The sequence below is a fragment of the Melospiza georgiana genome, chromosome 6 (genome assembly GCF_028018845.1).
Source record: "Melospiza georgiana isolate bMelGeo1 chromosome 6, bMelGeo1.pri, whole genome shotgun sequence".
Classification (NCBI taxonomy): domain Eukaryota; kingdom Metazoa; phylum Chordata; class Aves; order Passeriformes; family Passerellidae; genus Melospiza; species Melospiza georgiana.
In genome coordinates, this window is record NC_080435.1 from 1,374,875 (window position 1) to 1,396,311 (window position 21,437).

General features: G+C 43.0%; 1 protein-coding gene across 1 annotated transcript in view; it reads left to right on the forward strand.

Annotated features, from left to right (window-relative positions):
* RAD51B (RAD51 paralog B) overlaps positions 1-21,437 on the forward strand; it is a 384,812-nt gene that overhangs the window by 22,295 nt on the left and 341,080 nt on the right. Inside the window, exons 2-4 of the mRNA XM_058026352.1 lie at positions 15,951-16,044; positions 17,161-17,274; positions 18,377-18,493. Coding sequence (XP_057882335.1) covers positions 15,961-16,044; positions 17,161-17,274; positions 18,377-18,493 — 315 coding nt within the window. The 5' untranslated portion in view covers positions 15,951-15,960. The remainder of the gene's footprint in view (positions 1-15,950; positions 16,045-17,160; positions 17,275-18,376; positions 18,494-21,437) is intronic.

Consider the following 21,437-nt stretch of genomic DNA (forward strand, 5'->3'; position numbering starts at 1 on the left):
TTTATGCTAACACAGGTTTGTCTCCGATTGGGAACAGCAACTTTGATTTTAAGAGCTGTAGGGCTCTGAACTTCAGGCTCAACATAAGCAAGGCTTCCATAGACCTCATAGTGAATTTGTACCATGTGTATGTAGTAGCTTATCTTCCAGGATGGCACGGCTTTGCTCCATCAAGGGTTTGACCACGGGTCAAAGCTTTGTGAACAAGAGGGTAAGTTACAGATCAGGCAGTGCCCCCAGAACCTGCTCTACTTTTGGCCCCTGGGCAACCAGCACAGATGTGGAAGGAAAAGGTGCTGGGGATGCACTGGTCAGTTTGTGTTCAAAGGCACCACATCTTCAAATATAAAGTTGTGCTTTCCCACTGCAATCTTCCCTACTTGTGCAAACACAAATGTTTGCTTGCCCCAAAGTATATGATTGCTTGACTTACTCTGAACTAGAAGGAGTGTTCAAAATCTCCAGTCCTCTTTCTCTCTAGGTGATTCCCAGCTTACAACTTTGTGGAAAAATATGTCACCTTGGGATGTGCAAGCTAATGCTTATTAAGCCAATATAGGTCTTAAGAGCCATATAGTGCTGTTCTCCATCCTGCTGAGTTAATCATGTTGAGAAGCAGAGTAGACACACTCACAGTGTGCTGCCATTTGGCTATACCACTTCAGGACTTGAAATAGTAGGAACGCCTACTCAGGAATTCATTTTGCCTTATAAAATGTACTCTTAATTCCATGCTTAAGAGGGAGAAAGAGATCCTATATAAGCTTCATCACTGCTGCTTATCTTATTTGTGCTCTTACTTGTTTAAGATTTCAGCTGTTTAATTAAGACCCTGAAGACCAAATGTGGAAGGTGACTTTTTACGGCTCTGGAGCAGGTCAGTATCATCACACAGCTGCACTCTGCATTGCATGGGGTGTGCTGTGCAGCTCCAGTCTGCAGCCAGGATGGGCTTCCATCGTACAAGGACTGTGATGAGTAGCTGGGGATGATAAAAACACTGCTGATAATGGTGGGCAGAGCAAGGACTGATGGTGACACTCCCAAATCTTCAACAGTTAGGTTGAAAGAATCTCTTTATATTCTCTGTATCTGGCAATTCTCATAGGTCTAAAGCAAATTGGTAGTTTTTATTCTAAGAGATGCAGACCATTTCTTTGACTCCTTACTCTGGAGTCTGGGCAGCTCACTCCTCCTACTGTAAGCACTGAATTTTCTGATATGAATGGCCTTCATTAGTTCCTCAGAAAACAGCATTTTAAAACGGTAAGCCCAAATGTTTGACGTCAGTTTGTATTTATGCTTTAGTCAATTTAGGAGCTAAAGACCCTTAAGTATCTGGTGATGCTGTTTGTTTATACTGTTGTTTGGCATGTGATCCTGCTTTAATGCTATAATGCAGAAGAAAGAGGAGGAAGTATGAGCAATTTTCTCTTTAATAAAAATACCTATTAACATAAATAAAAATACCTTTAACAAAAATACCTTCTCTTTAATAAAAATACATAAACATGCCGTTGAGACAATATTCATTAAATAGGTGAGATATGCATATGCTTAAAGATGTCTGGCCTTTCAAATATGGGACACTTTCCAGTGAAGAATGTTGCTTTCCACTGTAGTTAATCACCTTTGCAACATTTCTATATTGCTATTTCAGTGCGGTTCTTTACCTTAGTATTTTGAAAATGAGAATAAAAGTATTTTCACATTTCACTGAAGGATCTTTGAAGTGCTTTTCACAAACTAATGAAATAATTCTTGCTTCTGAAGAATTACTGAAATGGTTCAGAATTAACCCCAAATAGCACTGATCAAGAGCTGTCCTGACAGTTCCCAAAAGGTCATTTCAGGGAGAGAAAAGGGAGTTTAACACTACCTCTTAATCAAGTTTCCAGATTTGTGGAGTGAGGTAATAATATTCTGACAAAGTTGGGAAACCGGTGAAGTGCTACCTGGTTTCCAGCATGTGAAACTGTCCCAGAAGTGGTTGTGCATATCATGACATTGCCCTGTCTGCCCAAGTGAAAGCCAGCACATGAAGGGACTGTCAGAGCTGATAGGCAGCCCAGTGTCTTGGATAAAATAGGACTGATTCCCTCTGTCTGCTACATAATCCCATCTCCATCAGTAGAGTACTTTTGGGTAAATATTGCTAGGGGCAACAAGCTATGTTAAAGGCTAAACTGAGGTGACCATCTGCTCTATCAGCTCGTGTTGCAGTTACTGCAGAGCTTATCTGTGATGCTGTTTCTGTTGTCAGACCACTCATCTGATACCACAGCTCTTTCTACTGCTTCTCTTTCTCCAGCAGCTCCTCTGGGGTATCCCATCCTTTTCCGTGCTTTATCTCCACTGTAAACCCATGCTGCAGTGAGAGATACCCAAGCTCCCCTACCCCAAGTCTGAACCCCACCTTTGGCAGCTGAACAAAAATGCTGTGTTAAATATTTGCTCATGAGCTGTACCTTCCATTGAAGCCCCCAACAGCTGCAGTTGTCAGTGCTTTGAAAAGCAGAAAACATTTTACACACTTGCCTTCAGGCACAAGTACAGCAGGAAGTATGAAATTACTGTTCAGTGTGTTTGCTCTACCTTCCTCACAATGGTACACAATAGCTTTTCATGGCTAAATTCAGCAAAAAGCTTCTCTGGTCAATCTCTTTGAGTTTCACTGAATGTAGACTAATTAATAATTTCACCTCATCCTTCATATGGATGTGTGTACATATAGTGAGTGTGTTTAGATGCACAAACATAGCTGATGGCATACATGCATTGTAGCTTCTACCAGCAAAGAAGAGCCATCCCCCATTTTGCTGCCCACTCACTGCCACTTTCTTGAGCAGATGAAATCCAGAGAATATCCAAAATAAAGCCCACATACGTATGAAGAAGGTTAAGATCTAAGTTGGATGTTCTTAACCTTGCAAGCTGCATGTCTGTGTGCTTTGGTATGGCCTCAGTGACATGTATCAGTGGATGAAAGACCTAATTGATGAGCAGCGAGCTCAGAGAGGGAAGTTAGGCCTAGGTTTTTCAAACATGTTTAACATATGGCATTTCAATCAGATTAAGGCAAACATACCGTACTATCCTCTTTGTATACCATACTATCATCTTTATAAAAAGTTATCACTTGGGGACCTTCTAGTTCCTTTCTAGGGTTTGGCTTCCAGTCTGTATGCACTCTACTATTGCTCAGGAGAGCACTGTGGATCCTGCTGAGTCAAACCCATCCCATCCACTTCTGTTTCTCAGCTAAGGCATCAACCAAAAGTACTCCCACCCAGCTGCAATGTTGATCCTAGACATCCTGTTCTTCTGCAGCTCCATCTTGGCTGCTGGTTCTGTCTGCTGTCTCCAATCTCAGTCATATTGCAAATTGTCCAGGCCAGGCCTTGTGCCTTTGTTGTCACATTGATGTAAGCGTGTCCCTAACTGGATCTGTAAGTGCTAAGTTATCAGAGAGGGTGAGCATTAAAAAAAGTTCCTTGAAATTTTCAAGGATAAGAGTAAACATCCCAGCTCTGTTCCACCAACGAAAGGGCTCAACCAAAATGTCCAAGAGGTACCTCTGTTGACCCTTTCCATCCAGAAAAGCGGATTTCCATCCAGGAAGGCAAATCCCTGATAAAGATTTGAGCATGCCAGCAACACCAGAGTGGAGAATGGCTTGTGGCACGCTAGAAGCCTCAGTGCAACTCCTCTTCAGATGACACATAGGTGTCCACCTTAGCCAGATGCTGGCATTCTTTAGCAAAACAGCTTTTTAATGATGGTGAACTGGCTCTTCAGCAGGGCCTGATTGGAGTTAGCATGGCAATGATAATGATACTTTGGTTGACAAGTGTGATGACAAAGCACAGCTGTCCTTTGATCTTGCACTAAGGGCAGCATGGCCCCCAGCAGTTTGCTTATGGTAGGGCTTTGTGCTACATGACTGCTGAAAGTAGCACAAACATCTCCAAACAACAGCACAGGCTGCAGTTGTCCTGGCCACTGACCTCTGGGCACGCACCCAGCATGAAGCTTGTGGTGTTACAGCAAGGCTGCCTGCAACCTTACGGCTGCTGGCAAAGCCAGCACCAAGCCTGGCCTTGACTGCTGTCATTAAAGGTTCATTAAACCTTAGGTTCATTAAACCTTATTTCTCTGCTTTATCTTCCATTGCCCATCCTGTCCTTCCCCTTTGCCTCACTAGCTGCCTCCTGGCAAGGTCTTATTGCCTGTTAGGGCTATAGTGTTCATCTCTATTTTCTGGTTTGTATCTGGTGACTTAATCCTTGCCACTTGACAATTTTTTCTTGGCTGGGGCTTCACATCGTTGTTATCTCCAGATCTTTGTTGTCACCTCCTCACAGCCCCTCTCCCCCTCCTCAGGAATCGCTGTTCAGGTCAGGAATCCCTGTTCAGATTGGCTGTGTCCCCAGTCTGGGCACCCCCATCCAGTTACACAGCTTTTACTGCCATCTCCTCCCCATGTCCCAGACCTCTGCCTCCCTCCTAGCTTGCCGTCTCACTAGACCAGCATTATTCTTGGCTCCTCTGGCATCTCTTCCTGAATGAGTTACCAACAACTCTAACCACTGCAATCAGGGTGGATTTCTGGCCCCATTTTTCTTCTCATGTCCCCCACTTTTCTCCCTGGAAGATACATAACAAATGGGAGAAGCAGAGACATCTTTGATTTTGTCTTCTGCTCTTCCATATTTGCCTAGCCTTTATGTTTTACTACCTTCTCCCTGCACCCTGAGGTCTCCCTCCTGGACTGGTGCTGGTGTTTCACATCAGTCATCCTGCACCCAAGATATTTTCTTCAGCTGACCTGCTAGAAAATACCCTTCTCCTCATGCCAGTCTGTCTCGCTAGCCCTGGAAAACCCAGCAAATTAAATCAGCTGTGTATCTATTTCACATATTTATGAGTGAGATACTAATCCCTGCATAGTGAAAGGGTCATATGTACAAAAGGGGAAATGAGGACACCGGCATTAAAGGGAGAAGTGGGGGAAGGGAAGACCGAGACTGAGAGCAAGGGCAGGGCAGATGTCAAGGAGATGAGTTTACAGTGTCGAAAAAAAATACAGCAAACTGAAACAAGAGCAGATCATTGGCAGGCCATATTGATTGTTCTTTCCTTGTTAGTTCTATATTTAAAGCACTCTTTTTCTGCTCCCTACACCTATGTCTTCAGAGCACAGACCAAATCCTCAACTGGCTCAGAAAAATATATAAAGAAATCTAAAAAACAGGAGACACTCCTTTTCTCTGTGTCTTCTATGAAAAGAAACATTTCTCCTTCCCTTTCAGGCCCAGCAGGAAAGCTGATCTGTCAGACTGATCCATTTGCCAGGACTGTCCTCCCAGGTCTCCTTGCCAGTTGTCACTGGGCAAGCAGGAAAGCTCTTCCCGGCTTCCCCAGCACAGCTCGTGTGCCACGAGGTCCCAGTGGGCAGAGATTTGCACGTGGGGCAGTGACCGTGACCTCGCGAAACCGCTCCGTCTCCCATCTGTTGTGTGCTGTGACCTCCCTGCAACACAAAGCATGAGAAATGTCTGCTGGATACAGAAACCTCTCAGGCTGCAGCCACGATAAAATACCCCTTCTTAAAGCAATGGAGAGAGATTGCTTTTTTTATTGCCCTGTAAAGGATTCTGCAAGGAGTGAGCTGGAGATTTGACAGTTGCATCCTGGTCATAGTTTAACACAATACAGACAGCAGATGCTTCAAGAAGATTATGTTTCTTCATGTGCATTGAGTCTCCAGGGAGATTACACAGTCAGGGTCAAGGGATTTAGGGGGCTGGCTCTACAGCCCTGCAGAAGGATTTTTCTTTTACCAGCAAAAAATATCTGAAAAGCACAGGGCATTCTGCCAAGCCTTCTATATGGAGTCAGCAGGAAATGCTGCTCCCAAGAGATATTTTACCTACAGCTCTGTCAGGGACAGCTTTTATTATAACAATAGCATTGATCAGATATGCCCATTGCTGCTCCACCTTGCAGACCAAGTATTGGGGCTGAGTCTGAGCAGAGGAGCAGCAGTTACTCATTGAACTGTTAAAAGATTATTTCTGTGTGGGAAAACTGTCTTCTTCTGTAAAGGCGGGCAGAAACGGGCACTTTGTCACAATATGGTGTTTTTGAAATGCAGATATCTTGGCCAAGGAAATCATTAGCTGGCCGGCTCAGAAGACCATGCAAGGGAGACAATTATGTCCAAAGATGCAATGAAAGCCCTCATGGGGTTCTCACTGTACACACTGACAAGACAGAGATGTTTTAATGAGGTTTTACAAAGAAGCTCCCTCCTCCTACTCCCAATCCTGCATGACTGTTAATTTATCTGCTTTGTACATGGAAGGATTAAGACTGAGGAAGCCCTACTAGAGTAAGAACTGACATGAGATTTAGCAATGCAAACCTTGACACCAGCCCCTCTAAAATCCAGTTCTGAAATATCTGTAAGTGTCAGTACAACTCAATTGCAGATAGAGGCACTCCAGGGTGCAAGCTCATAGCCAGGGTGCTCAGTGGTCTCTGGGACCAGCCTGGCCCAGCACAGGCAGGTGCTACTTAGGCAGGTTCTGGCAGGTGCTGGAGCTGGACACTCCCAACAAGGAGTGCCTGTGCAGCCCAGTTGCCTGCAAGACAAAAGCATGCACCAGCACAGACATGGGCCTGCCTACAGCTGGTTCCTGAAAAAAAGGAAACGGTAGCATCCTTAGTCTGGACTAATTTCTTTGTTATTCTGTGTCTCATGCTTGCAGGCTCTGTGAAAAATGCTACCAAATCAAAGAGGGAATGTTTTATGCTTACTGAATGGGGAAATCATTAGTACTGGATAAGAACCAAAGGGAACATGGACCTCACTTATTACTAAATCCTGCCTCAGACAGGCTGCCTCAGAGAAAGGTGCTTCAAATGTCCATGTTTTAGTAAAGAAAGGACATTAACCAAGGAAACCAGGATTTACCTCAAGTACTGAAATCGGCAGAGAAAGGAAAGAGAAAGGAACTGGTTTTAGCAAGTGCCCTCCAAAACCTGCAGAGCTGTATAGGGCATCAGTGTGGCTTTGCAGGGCTGCTGGCCTAAAAACATGAACTGCCCCACTATGTTCCCCCTACCCTCATGCACAGAGGTCAATGGTGCAAGAAATTAGAAATGTCAGGAAGTATATCTGAGGTGGAATGTAGATAATAAATTTCGTTTTACAAAGTCATCAGTCTTCCCACCTTGGAGTACAGAAGAAAGGCTTGCTTTTCTTGGATTCCCTCAATATCCACACTTTTGTGGCTGAATTGGTGTCAGCAATTTCCTTTTTTCTTCAAGTTTTGAACAGGCAGAAGGAGGAATTGAGGCTCTTGTAAGCAGAGAGAATTAGCTGTGGGGAGGAAAGACTCTGAGAATTCCTGTCCATACCAACCTATTTTTTTTCTTTTCATTTAAAATACATAGTTTTTGATATTATGTGTTTATTTCAATTGTTGACAGAGAACACAAAAAAAGCCAGTGTGTTACCCTAGGCATTTTTGGCAGATAGAAAGGCAAACTATCCAGTAAGGATCAGCAGCTAACCCACAGCAAAGCTTAATCTCCAGCCAAAAGTTTAATCTAACAGAAACCAAACATCTGCCCTTCTTGGGTATGCTGGGATGGACACAGACGTCTTGGTTTCTGGATGGCTCCAGAATTGTTCTTCATCTTCTGACTCTTCCCAGATGGCGAAGCAGGGCCTGGGCACTCTCTCTGTGGTTTAGATACAAGACTGTGGTGTAGGATGGCAGAATTACAGCTACAAAACCTCACAGCAAACCATGCATAGGTCTAGTACAATTAAAAGTATCCTTCTGTCACCCTGTAAAACATTCTGCTCTTTCTGGATTTTCTCTCCCAGTGTCTCTTTTCATACACAGCAGATTGAAACCATTATCTCTGGAATAAGAGGGTGAATGCTGCTTTTTTCCCCCACTCTATCTCATTTCTGACCTTTGCTGCTTTTTACTATTCTAGTCCTGGTTTATAATTGGAAATTGAAAGCTCAAAAGATTTTATTCACATCTGACATTCATTCATCCTCCTGGCTTCTTTTTGTCCCAGTGAGATTAAAGGCAAAGAGAAAGAAACAATCAAAACTGTGTTTATGGTCCATGTTTTTAATACCAAACCTCTGCTTCTGTTCTTAGCCTGATTTACTGTAACTTCATTCACTTCACTGACCTCATTCTGAATCCTCACCAATGTAAGAAGGAAGTCAGGTGATATATTTAAAAACTGAAATATTTTAAACATAACACTGAGAGTTAAGACAAACAAGTCATCTTGCTCATCTTCCTATTCCCCAGCTGTGATGACTTGTCTATATTCCTGATCTTATCATTCAAGCTGAGATATTTGAAAAGTGACTATACATTTAAAGTGACTCAAGTTTTACCACTCTGGGACATTTCTCTCCTGATTCTCTTCAGATGGCTCCAGTTAGAAGTATGTCAGCTGTACACCCCTGGGGAGGTAGGTATTTCATGCTGAAAGCCCTAAAATGAAGCCAGCTCAAATCGGAGGCTTTAAAAAATCATTTGGCCTTTGTTGGCGAGTTCCCACTGCGAGGTCAGGGAAACACGCAGCTCCCAGTGGAAGCTGAACCAGAGCCACTTGAATTTTGGCACCATATGGCTCTTGGGTCACACAGCCCAGGGTACACCTGTCCCTGCTGATGCCATGACAGCACAGCTGATGAAAGTCAGTGATGAAGGCAGGATGTCTCCATCTTCTGTCAGCTCAGTGGCACCTTTCCTTATGGTGCATTTTATTTTGCGAGGCTGAGAGGGCTCTCATTTCATACCCATTCCCTCTTTGGTGGGAAAACTGAGGTCCAGGATAATATTCCTTCAGTGGCTGAACTGGATTGGACTCTGATGCTTCATGCAGATTCATAAGCCTCTATCCTAAAGACTACTAAAACAAAAGTTTGGGTATGAGACAATTAATAGGACCCTGGCTCAGTAAAACAGCTAATCATGCATTCAGCTTCTTGCTGTACAAATGTCCTATTTTACTTCAATTAAGTATAGGCTTAATTTCCTGCATAGTTAATTTAATACAATTTGCTCCAGTGATTTATTTAAAAAATAGCTATGGCTCTGAAAAATCAATTTGTCCTGGGCAGTCAGTGCAGGGTGAGGATGATGTGGTCTCAGCTATAGCATTGTACCCAAACACTGAGTGACAAACATTCTTGCCTGGCTAGTCTCCATAGTAATTGGATTCGTGGTGTTGGAGTACTGGGGTGATATTTGCATAAATTATTGAAATACCATGCTTCAAGGTAAAAAAATAATCACTACAGAATTAACCTGATCTCTTCTTTCCTCTGTGGTTAAATCTTCTGTAATTATCCACTAAGAGATGTCTTCCATCTGTTCTCCAACACTGCTAAGACACAGGACACTGGATCTCTGTCTGTTTGAGACTGCTGAGTTCCTTGTAGGTGTGTGTGAGCATGAGTAACATCCAATTGCAGAGTGTGAAGATGTCTCATTCTTTCACAGGCAGGCAGAAAACTGTCAAGCACAAATACTGTGGCAGTGGAGACATTCTTCTGCTTTCTCTGCCCAGGACTGGTGGTGTGTTCTGTCTTCCAGGCCACCTGGCCAGCTTTGGAAACACTTCAAAAGCATCTTCTAGGGGAGAATGGTCAGGATGTCTGGAGCAGTTTCCTTTGTAGTTCCAGCCATAGGGATCTCATTCATTGCTTTAAAAATAAGTAGAATGAAAACCATGCAAAAGCCAAAGGCCCCAGACTGAAACAATTAAAGGAATGATAAGTTCCAGGCTTTGTTTGCTTTCCAGGTTTGTGTGTTTGTTGTTTGAAATAAGCGCTACTGGGTTGACATCAGCTGCTGGGTTATCAGAGCAAGTAATCTGTAACATCACAAAGTGAAGACTCATTTTCCCCCATTTCTGACAACTGCACAGAGATGAGTTTCTGAGATCTATTCTTCTCTCCTGGTGTCTAAGCAAAAAAGCTCATCTCTCAGTCAAGTCCACTGGTTCCTGTTGTCTCTTTTCTCCACTGAAGAACTCTACAGATGGAGTGAGGGCTGTACCTGAAAGCAACAGATGTCCTCCCCTAATTGCTAAAACCAGGCAGCATCATGCTAATTTCATGGTGTCTGACTCCGAGTGTGATGACAAGGGATACACAGTGCACTTTCACTACTGGTCACTGTGAAAAATCACTACTTTGATTTTTCTAGTCTAATTGCAGCTTCTCAATAGAGGCTGGATGCTGTGAAGGATCACAATGCTCCTAAAGGCCCGTGCTGTGAAATTTGTCACTTCTTTGTCTGTCTTACCATCTCACGAAAAAATGCAGGAAAATCTGTATTGAGAATAGCAAGTAGTGAATGCAGACATCACCACTGGGACAACCACAGCAACTTCAGTAAGCAGAAGGTCAGGACAAGGCAGGAAAAAAGGGGTGCTGGTAAGGCACAGGGTGCTGAAAGGCAGGAGGATGTCAGGTTTGTTTTATGTAGGGTAAATTTGGTTCAGCATGTACAGGCAAAGATCTGCTCTGTAACAGCAACTTCACATAGACTATTATGGTGCTGTTGTATCAGTTTATGGCCTTCTCATCTAACAGAAACTTAACGGGGAAATATAAAAACTCCAAAGAATTGAATGACTCCTCCTGTCCCTTTAACCAGAAAAAGCTAAATGAAGTAGGAAGCTGATCTTGGTGGGTAATCTTCTTAGATGAGTACAGGCTAAAAGTGGAATAATCCCTGAAGTCTCTCAATTTGTTTGTTGTAATTTGGGCAAAAAGCAAATGCAGATGAGTTTTTCAAAGCTGTAACATGCAGGTGGGGCTGCCCTTCTGCTGCAATAGCAGTGAATGTGGCCGGTCTGCTTTTTTGTAAAAAGGGTAGGAGGTACAGATGCTCCCTTTCAAAAAAATGAAGCTACATTGGAAACGCTGCTATTGAATATTTCTGAAATAGTTTTGGAGGTTATGGATAATTCTGGATTCACAGCAGCATTGGTGAATAGGCAGAAAACAGAGAGACGCCTTCTGCCTGTCCTGAGGAAAAAAATCTTCTTTTTCCTGGATGTAAAGGTGTGTGGTCAGACAGATCTGTACTAATACCTGAGGAGGATTCATTATTAGTTGGGTTTAATCCTTCCTGAGCAGGAGGAAAAAGGTTAATTGCTTGGGGAGAAGCATTTATCTGGTCCACAGATGGTTCAGATGACTGGGACATAGTGGGAAGAATAACACAAAATGAAAAGATGGGTTACTTTTTCAGCACTCTGTTGTTCTTAATTTATTATAGCCAATGGCAACAGTGCTGAGCAGCTTCTAGAAAAAACAGAATGGCAGTTTCCTTTCCCCCAGCCCATCCCTGGAGCAGATGCATCTGGCAAAATCTCAAGTTGAAGTAGCTTTGCTAAAGCTGTGCTGGTGTGGACAGCATGAAAAATAAAGTGTTTTCAACCAGGGTCAGGCCTCCTTATGAGATCTTTCTAATTTCTTTTTTTTTTTTGAGATGGGGAAACCTCAAAGGATTGGAAATAAATTTCCAGCTCCTTTGGGGAGACAGACACAGACAGAATAATTCATTGGAGGTTCCTTTGTGTGCTGTTATTGAGCAACCTCTTGGGACCATAATCCCAGGAAAGCATGTGCTGTTCTATAAGTGTTTTGCAGTCCCCAGAGCTCACAGGTCATTTCTTTCTATTAAAGAGTGTGGTAGGCATCAAGTAGGTAACCCCAAGGAATAAGAATATATTAGACTAATTAGACACTAGTCAGCAAGCATAAGGTGGGGAATTGCTCTGAATATCTGGATTACCCTTGTGAGTCAGAACTGTTGCTGTATTCTGCTGGAGCAGACTCCTTTGGGGACACATTTTCACAGGAGCAGGGGAACACTGCTAATTTTAAGGAAAGAATTGATAGTTGGAAAAGAGTAATAAACCTGAGGATTTTAGTCAGTATCAGTGAGCTGACACTGTGTTAGCAATTATATGAATCATCTGAAATGTCCCAGAATGCAACCTATTATCTGAAAATGCTCACAAAAGACTGTCTTGGGTTTGAGGAAGAAACTTTTCTGTGGAATCTATTCCAGAAAGGAAACATTTTACCATTATTTTTTAAATTCTAGGGACTTGCAGAATTATTAACTACTGAGTATTTATTTGGGTAAGAACTGATAAGTATTTCATAATGTGTCCTTCAAATCAGACTCTATCCCTTTCTGCTTGCCCCTTAGACAGCTAATCACCATATCCTTTTTAATTTTAATTGGTGTGCTTGATGTTAGATCCTTTTGATTCTGTGAGATCTCGTTTGTTGTTGCTGTTATACTTCTGCCCTTCTGTGACTCTTCCTCCAGTGTTGCCAGTTTAAATGACCTTCTTATGTTAATGTGAAACTCAGTTCTTATAAAGTAATCATCTCTTAGCTTTATTTTTCCTTTCTTATTTTCAGTTCCAGAAGCAGCAAAAGGCTTAGACTAGCACAGTTCTCTGCTGTATCATGCCCGACACATGAGTGTATTGGGCTGGCACTGCTTCCTCTGTTTGCAGACTAAATGGGCAAAACCAAAGCCAAGATGGAAAACAGACACCCTGTTGTCAAGGAGCTTGACCAAGGTCACAGAGCAGAGCAGTTTGCAGAGCGTCCTGATTCCCCAGTGACTACTGTCCTGGTCAAACAAATGGAAGCTGTGATGTGCCTGCTGTGCTGCTGCTGGAGAACACTGACGGTGACTAAGCATATGTGAACACATCTAGGGTTATCCTCTGAATGTTCTCTCCCTTAAGTTACATGGGGAAGATGATGCACAGTTATTTGACAGCAGGTTTAAAGGTGTATCTGCATATCTGAGAAGTAGACTGGGGAACAGTCATGACACTTCTGAGAAATAAGATTCAAAGAACTTGCAGGAGAGGCACCTGGCTATATTGATTTTGCTCACAAAGTTTCTAAAGTAGTTGGCTGGTAAGATTTTCTTCCCTTGCTCAATGGTCCAAAACAGTTCTCTGGTTTAATAAAGGTATTTCATTTGTGTAGAAAGTGAAGAGGAAGCCTGTTGGCCTGCAGGTGAAGGGAAAGCCCTGATGTGTTTGTGGGAGGAAAGCAAAGTCATGCAGGCAATGCTCCCCTTTCCTCTGCTGGGAAGGTAGGGCTTCTGCTACCCCTGTGCTGAGGAGGAAACTGTAGTTCATGACAAGTTATACTATGGTCATGTCCTTCTTTTTACATTGAAACTAAACTGCAGCCACAGACATCTTTTCCCTTTCTTTAGACACCTTTTCTCGAATGTGATTCAGTTTTCAAGTCAACTTTTAAAGGCCGACTACACTAGGAGGAGCTCTTCCTCCATGCCATCTCTCTCTGTTCAGGTACCTTTTCACTACAGCTCTGAGGTGCTTTTGTATGGGCTGCTTACTCCCTGCCCAGCTTCTTAAATCCTCTGGACTTCTCTGAGCATGCAAGCTCCCTTCAAGGTAGGAAAGAAACGTGAATTCCCTGACCTTTTTTGACACTCTGTTTGTTGGGCATTTTGAGATAGCTTCTTGCTGCTTCTGCTGTTCACTCTTTTGGAAGAGTGGCTGAAGTGTTCTGTACTTGGCAGCTTTGCTGTGGCATTTGTTTTTCAGAATAGACAAAAGCCCAGCCATGCAGTTCCCAGTGCTCAATTTCCCAGTTAGTGCTCAGTTTCTCAGAAGGTAGTTTGGTCCATTTTTTCTTCAGTTGGGTTATTTTTTAGTACCTTAAGGATTATGCAGATAACTTATAGAACTAAATTCAATACTTTCTAGTATAACCTAGAGTGAGTTGGAAAGCACACCCCATAGACATTCACGCCAGTCACGTTTGATGACTGTTTCTCCCTGCTACATTCAGAAATTCCCTATATTTGGAACAGGGTGACCAGCAGGAATAGGGAAATTATTCTTTTCCAGTATTTGGCATTGGTGAAACCACATCTTGAGAACTGGCTTCAGTTCTGAACCCCTCAATTCAGGAAGTATGGGAGGGTGTCCAGAGAAGAGCAACAAAGCTGGTGAAGGTTCTTGAGTTCAATAGGGAGCAGCTGAGGGAGCTGGGGTTGTTTAGCCTGGCAAAAAGGGAGGCTGGGGCCTTATCACTCTCCACAGCTATCTGAGAATAGGCTGTAGCCAGGTGGGGTGTGCCCTCCTCTCCCAGGTAACCGATAGGATATGAGGACATAGAGGACAGGTTTAGGTTGGATGTTAGGAGGAAATTCTTCACCAAGAGTGATTGGGCATTGGAATGGGCTGCCCGGGGAGGTGGTGGAGTCACTGTCCCTGCAGTTGTTTAAGGAAAGACTGGATGTGGCACTCAGAGCCAGGGTGTGACAAGGTGGTGTTCCGTCACAGGTTGGACTCCATGACCCCAGAGCTCCTTTCCAACCAAATTGATTCCATGACTCACATCATGGGGCATTTCTCTCACAACTGGCAGCAGACCAGGTGTCTGTGAGCCCTAACTATGAAGACAAGAACGTCATTCCAATATTCTTTACTAACAAGTGACCGCGTGCATGGCACGCTCCATGCTGCAGGCTCTCGGGTTCTGTAGACGCTGTTGTGCAGATGACGGAAGGAATTCCTACATTACAGTACAAGAGCGCCGTGCAAGGCTCCCGTCTCCGGGGGGGCCGCTCACGTTCACGGGCAGAAGGAACACTGAACAGCCCCCTGTACCCTCAGTCTCCGCAAAGGAGAGCAGCTTCCTGCCCTGAGCGGGGACTGAGGGGCACAACCCGCCGCCATCACAAGCACCCGCCCCGAGAACTACCGCTCCCGGCATGCCTCGCGCGCAGCCAATGGCGAGCGCAGGCCTTGTCCGGCGGCCCCGCCCCCTGGCCCTGGCCGCGGGGCCTTTGAAAAGTTGCCGGGAGCGCGGATCCGCTCCCGCAGTGGCTCGGCTCGGCTCGGCTCGGCTCGGCTCGGCTCGGCTCGGCTCGGCCCGGCTCGGCTCGGCTCGGCTCGGCTCGGCTCGGCTCGGCTGAGAGCCCCGGGCTGGGGCGCCTTTGCTGCGGCACGCCCCCAGGCACGGGGTGAGGCTGGTTTGCGGCGGGAGCGGGCTCTCGCTCTCTCGGCTGTCGCTGCCGGGGGCCGAGGGGCCGCGCTGGGTGTCCGGCTGCAGGCGCACCCTCGCTGATGCGGCGGAGGGAGCCTGGAACTCTGGGCGTCCTTCCTGTTTAAGGAGAATTTTGTAGATGGGGCAATAAAGTTTCCACCTTGTAAAGTCGTGGAGGCCTGTGCATCTGCAAAGTTGTAGCAGCTTTGTGTTGTGGCAAACATTTGCGATATTTGCACTTACGTTACTTTGTTTTACGTTATAAAAACCTTTGTTTTGCCCCAATGTCTGTATGAATTAATACTGGGAATGTTGGCTAAATAATACATGTGAAACAGCGATATGGCCAGTATGTGTGTGCTTTGGATTGTACTGGGCTGGACAGCATTTTGTGCAGTAGAATTCAATGTTACTGGCACACCAAAAGTGGGTGTTGTATTCCAGCAGTGTATATTCTAGGACTGAATGCTTACTGAGATTGCTCTACAATTCGTATTCAGACATCCAAAGTTAATTCTTTCTTGCCAGTGCCATACAGCATGAGGAGTTCTTGTTCAGCTCATGACTGTCTAATTTCTGGCTTATGTCTCAGCAACATCTGTCCTATAGACATTGCTGTTCTTACTGGAATGTTCTCATACACGGTCAAATATGAGGTGTAATTAAAAAACTGTATTCAGACTGGTAATATAATTTAGTGTGACACAGACTTATATGGGAAATCTATATCACGTTACATCATGTGTTCTTTAGCAGGGAGTTAGTGGAATTGTCCACACAATCATATTCAAATCATTTTTCAAACGTTCTTCTGTCTGCCCTGTAGGTTGGGAAGCATGGCTGCTAAGAAACTAAGAAGAGCACAGTTGTCTCAGGAAATGTGTGAAAGACTGAGTCGCTATCAGATCACCACCTGTCAGGTGAAGGAGTTATTTTGTTTGTGAGGGGTTGGTCTTTTGTGGATTGGTGGCAGTTTGGGAGTGGGTTTGTTTTATTGTAAGTTGGTGGTTTTCCTTGGTTTTTTGTTTGTTTGTTTGTGCGCGACTGTGTTGTTTTAATGCATGTTGTGTTCACTTTTTGGCAGTTTAATTAAACTGGGATCTTTACTTTTTACAAAGTAGGGAGCATTTCAGACTCAATCTGGTCTGCTGCCTTGTAAAAATAAAGCTTTAAAATCATGAATGCCTAACTAAAACATTTAAACTTTTATGTACTTACTGTCCCTGTGGAGGTAGGGAAGTTGCAGAAGCAGCTCTGTGGAGAAGGGCTGGGGGTCCTGGTGGGCAGCAAACTGTCCCCGAGCCAGCAGTGTGTCCTGGTGGGCAGGAAGGACCATGGGATCCTGGGCTGGGGGTCCTGGTGGGCAGCAAACTGTCCCCGAGCCAGCAGTGTGTCCTGGTGGGCAGGAAGGACCATGGGATCCTGGTGGGCAGCAAACTGTCCCCGAGCCAGCAGCGTGTCCTGGAGGGCAGGAAGGACCATGGGATCCTGGGCTGGGGGTCCTGGGGGACAGCAAACTGTCCCCGAGCCAGCAGTGTGTCCTGGTGGGCAGGAAGGACCATGGGATCCTGGGCTGGGGGTCCTGGTGGACAGCAAACTGTCCCCGAGCCAGCAGTGTGTCCTGGTGGGCAGGAAGGACCATGGGACCCTGGGCTGCACTAGGGAGAGCGTGGCCAGCAGGTCGAGGGAGGGGATCCTGCCCCTCTGCTCAGCCCTGGAGAGCCTCACCTGGAGTGCTGTGTCCAGCTCTGGGCTCCTCAGGACAGAGATGGAGCTCCTGGAGCAGGTCCAGTGAAGAGCTTTGAAGATGATGAGGGGACTGAAACATCTCTTCTACAAGGAAAGGCTGAGGGAGCTGGGCCTGTCCAGCCTCCAGAAGGGACGGCTGAGAGGGGACCTTAGCAATGTGTAAAAGTATCTGAAGGGAGAGCTGCTAAACCTGTGGAATATGCACTAATTTTGGGCAGATTGCATCAGTTTAGTCCCCAGCCTGGATTTCTAGGTTGAGCTCTCTGAATTGCTCTGTACTCTTTCAGGACTTTTTATGTCTTTCCCTCTTGGAGCTAATGAAAGTGACAGGACAGAGCTACTATGAGGTGCAGAAGCTTCTCTGTAAAGTCAGCCGAGCTTGTGCTCCCCAAATGCAGACAGTAAGTGTGCTTGTGTTGGTACTCCTTTTGATACAATATCTGGAAAAGCTGAACATTGTCGCTCATCTTTTTAGCTGGGAGGCTTGTTTTACTGCACAATGCCATAATGTTTTTATTTTCAAATGTAGGTCTTTGATGCACTTTAGGTTGATACAGTTACATTTATTAGGTATTATAGCCCCATGAGATTGTTCAGGCTTGCAGCAGCAGTTCTGAGTGCAGCAGGGAAATAAGTCATACTCTCTGCCAATCCAGCATGTAAAAATTGCTTATAGCAATTGCTTATAGCAATATGTATCCTGCAGTGAAGAAAATAATTTTTTTAACTACAAGCAAATAATAAGAATGTTGGTATAAATTTGGTTTAGATATAAAAGTGGTGCCAACAATTGAAGTGATCCTGACAATAGCTTCTTAAGGACTATTTCCACCCATGTTAATGAGCTGTGTGCCTTAGGCTACAGTAGCCTAACTGGGGAGGGTGCAAGAAGGAAACACGTTGTCTGCAAGGCAGTGGCAGCATTTTCTTTTCTTTTTTGAATTCATATGAAAAGATGTCTTTTAAAACTGAGAGGATACAGACAGTTCTGACCTCTGTCAATGCACCCCCTTTTTATTCCTCGCAAAAATAATCCATGACCAAATGTGTAATTGGCATAGTAATTATAGGAGTAATTCTCTGAGACTTTAAATTCACTAATATCCTGCAATCAAATTAGTAATAGAAGAATTTGTATGACTTTTACTGCATGCATTTGAAGCTAGTAAACTGATCAGGGAATTTTACAGGTTGAAAACAAACCTTGTTGAATAGGAGCAGAGACAGTTTTTGTCACATCATGATTAAGGGCTTATTATTTAATATTGTGGTAAGGGAGAGAAAAAAGACTTACATTTACTCTCTGAGCTATAAATGGAATAGAAATACAAGGAGGGGTGATGAGCTAAGGGCAGACTATAGCTGAATATAACAGTACTTCTCTCATTGTTGAATGTTAAGTCACACCAGGTTGTTAAAAGCAAATACAATTTTCCTATTTCCATTTAAAAAAGCATTTTCTGCTTTGCTTGTTTTCTTTTGCTATTTTCCCTCCTTTTGTAGGCTTATGAAATGAGACTAAGAAAGTCTGTCAATCCTTCTTCAGCCTTTTTATCCACCACACTTCATAGTTTGGATAGAGTCCTGCATGGTGGAGTGCCGTGTGGATCCCTCACAGAGGTAATTTGTTTAATATATTTTACTTTAGTTGAGCATTCTGCCTAGAAATCGAAAGTCACAGATAGGTTGGACCGTCTTGTGTCAGGTGCTTCAAACACAAAACACACAAAAATGTTTGCATGAGAACAGGTCTTGCCAAGTGCTTTTCTTTGTCTGCTGTGGCAAATTGTCACAGTAGAGGAATAAAAATGAGAAGTTATGAAAATCTTACTATGAAGAAAATAAATTTTTTTTCATCCTGTAAGCAAGCTAGATTGATTTTGTTTCCTGATAGAAATGACTTACAAAATCTAACAGTGACTTAAAACATACTAGAGTTAAAGCAAGACTAAGTTGAAACTAAACAGTTTCTGCTCTAGAATCTCTTATATAATGAGGGCTTTTAAAGATTAGTTTGTAAAGATTCTGAGTATTTCTTTTTGTAGACAATGGAATATGCACCATGCATGGAATGCACAGCACCAGGAAAGGCAATATTGCACTTTAAGTTTTCTTCTGGAAAAAGCTTCTGAATGTGACTTTTGTTTTCTATGATATTTTGGTTAAAAATGAAAGGACCTGCCTGGTGCAGTTCTCTACAGTGGGAGATCTCACCAAGGGAGGGAGATGTTGACATATGTACAAGACATGTAGTGGATGAGACCAGAACTGCAAGCCCTTCCACCTGCACCTTGGGCTTGGTTGGTGACTGATACATAACTATTTGATCACAAATAATACAGAGACCACTAGGTAGGATCCAGAAATGTGATGAATAACTCAAAAGATTAGATGTGTCCAAGAAAAAATAAAATAGTGTGCCCCAAAAAAAAAAATTGCTTTTTATTTGCCTTTTAGGTACTAAGTGTGGAAAGTAATTAGGGCACCTATTAGGGATTTTTCAGCAAATGAAAAGGTAGATAACCATTGACCATACAGAAACTGATCTTTTCTTTTAAAGCCTGGTTCTGGGGGTTTTAAGAAGCTTTTTTGCAAGAGTCTTGAGATTTAAAGTAGTTTAAAAGGTTGGCAGCTCTGAGTGTTCATCACATTGTTAGATGAAATTTTAGTAGAAAGCTATCAATTTACAGCTGCAGCTGGTTTGATGCTGTGCTTCTGCTGCTTTTATGCTCTACTGCAGCTTGTGAACACTTTCAGGTTTGTTTTTGTATTTTTGGATTTGAGTGATCTTAGGATTTAACAATTTTAATTTGCTTTTTTACAAGTCACTGGAGCGTAACAGACAAGTAGATTGTCTTTTGGCATTTTTGAATTAGACGGATATTTTAAGTCTGACAGAAGTTCTCATCAAAAGTATGCTGAATGCAGAATTTACTTCCTGACTGCTAGGACTAAATTATTGTCTTTCTGTTACTTTACCCAGCAGTAAAACTGGAAACTTGGAATTTGAGTACCTGATCAGAGGGATTAAGACTTGTGGTCATATCTTCTATTGCCAAATCTCCTTTCTTTTTGAGTGCCAGAGGGATTTGATTTGCATTACACTGTTTCAGATAATTTTTTTTCCAAGCCACCATTAGGTTTTAAATTGAAGATTAAATCATAGCTGAAATTCTGTGGTCAGAGCTTTTTTCCAAGTTTTATGAGGAAGAATTTATTTTTTAGAAATAAATTCCTAAAAAAAGGAATTTATTCAAAATCCTTTTTTGAATATCCAAGAGTTTAATCTTCTGGTAGACGAAGATTTAGCTCTGTGTTTGCATTCAAACCCTACAGATGTGCCAGAGAAAATAGTATATAACTTATGAAAAGTAATTTATCTCTGCCTAATAAAATATATTTTAAAAAACTGAAGTGGTCTTCATGTTTTTCATGTCTCTGTCTGGGTGGGTTTTTTCAGGGCAGATTTGGAATAAAATAAACCAAACAAATTTTTTGCAGACATTGAATTTAAATTTATTACAGGAATTTCAAGGATTCAATTGTTCTAAACACTTGCTGAACCAGGGGGTAACGATAATAAAATGTTGTAGTTCTGTAAAATTCTTCACTGTGGATTACTTGAAAGCCTGTTTTAAGGCCCTTTAAAGGAATGCAGATTAAACATGAAGTATTGTTGGTTTTGGGAATACAAATGCTTTCTTGCTCCATTGGCTTGCTTCCTGGTGCTGCAAGGTTCCCTCATTTTCTCGGATGTGATGCTCATATCCTCAGACATTTTTACAGCATCTCTGCTGAACTGGCTTCTGTGTCAGCCACTGAAATGGATCTTGGGTCCAGTGCACCTCCCAGGCAAGGCTAAAACTAGAAATGTTTTTATGAAATATCATCACAGTTGTCCAAACATTTTAATTTCACAAACTGGATTGATGCCCTCCCCTCATTCATTTCAAGTTCTCTTTTTAACAAGAAACAAACTGGTGAGGTTCATTGGCAGTCACAGTCCAAGGAATGTGTATTGCCTCTGTACTTTTTGTATATGCTTTGGGTTCACATTAAATTGTAGCAGATATTGGTGATATGATAGTTTGTAATTTAAGTGCACTGGCTGGGGAACAGATAATTGCATAAACTACTGATTCTTGATCTGTAATTCACCAAATGCAGTGTGTTCTTCTAAAAACATCATTTAATGCTTCTCTTGCATTAAAGCTTCAAGTAGATTGGTTGATATAGCTTGACTTTTAGGCCTTGTTAAAAGACAAAGGTGATTAAAGGGATTTTAACCAACTGTTAACTGTAGCTACTGTGATGCTTCTTCTACAAATTCCTTGTACATTTTCTGTGCTTCAAGTCATGCTGCTACTGCTTTAAACAAAACCATAGCAATACTGTATTATCTTCTGGTGAAATTATTTGTGTTTGAAACCAAACTATCGTGCATGTAGTCTCAAAAATCAGTTTGATTTTGAGTGCCTGTCAATTGTAAAATTTTTAAATTTGAAAGTTAAATTAAAGTTTTTAAATTTAAAACGCTAGCTCTGTGTTTAGGCCTTTGTTCTGG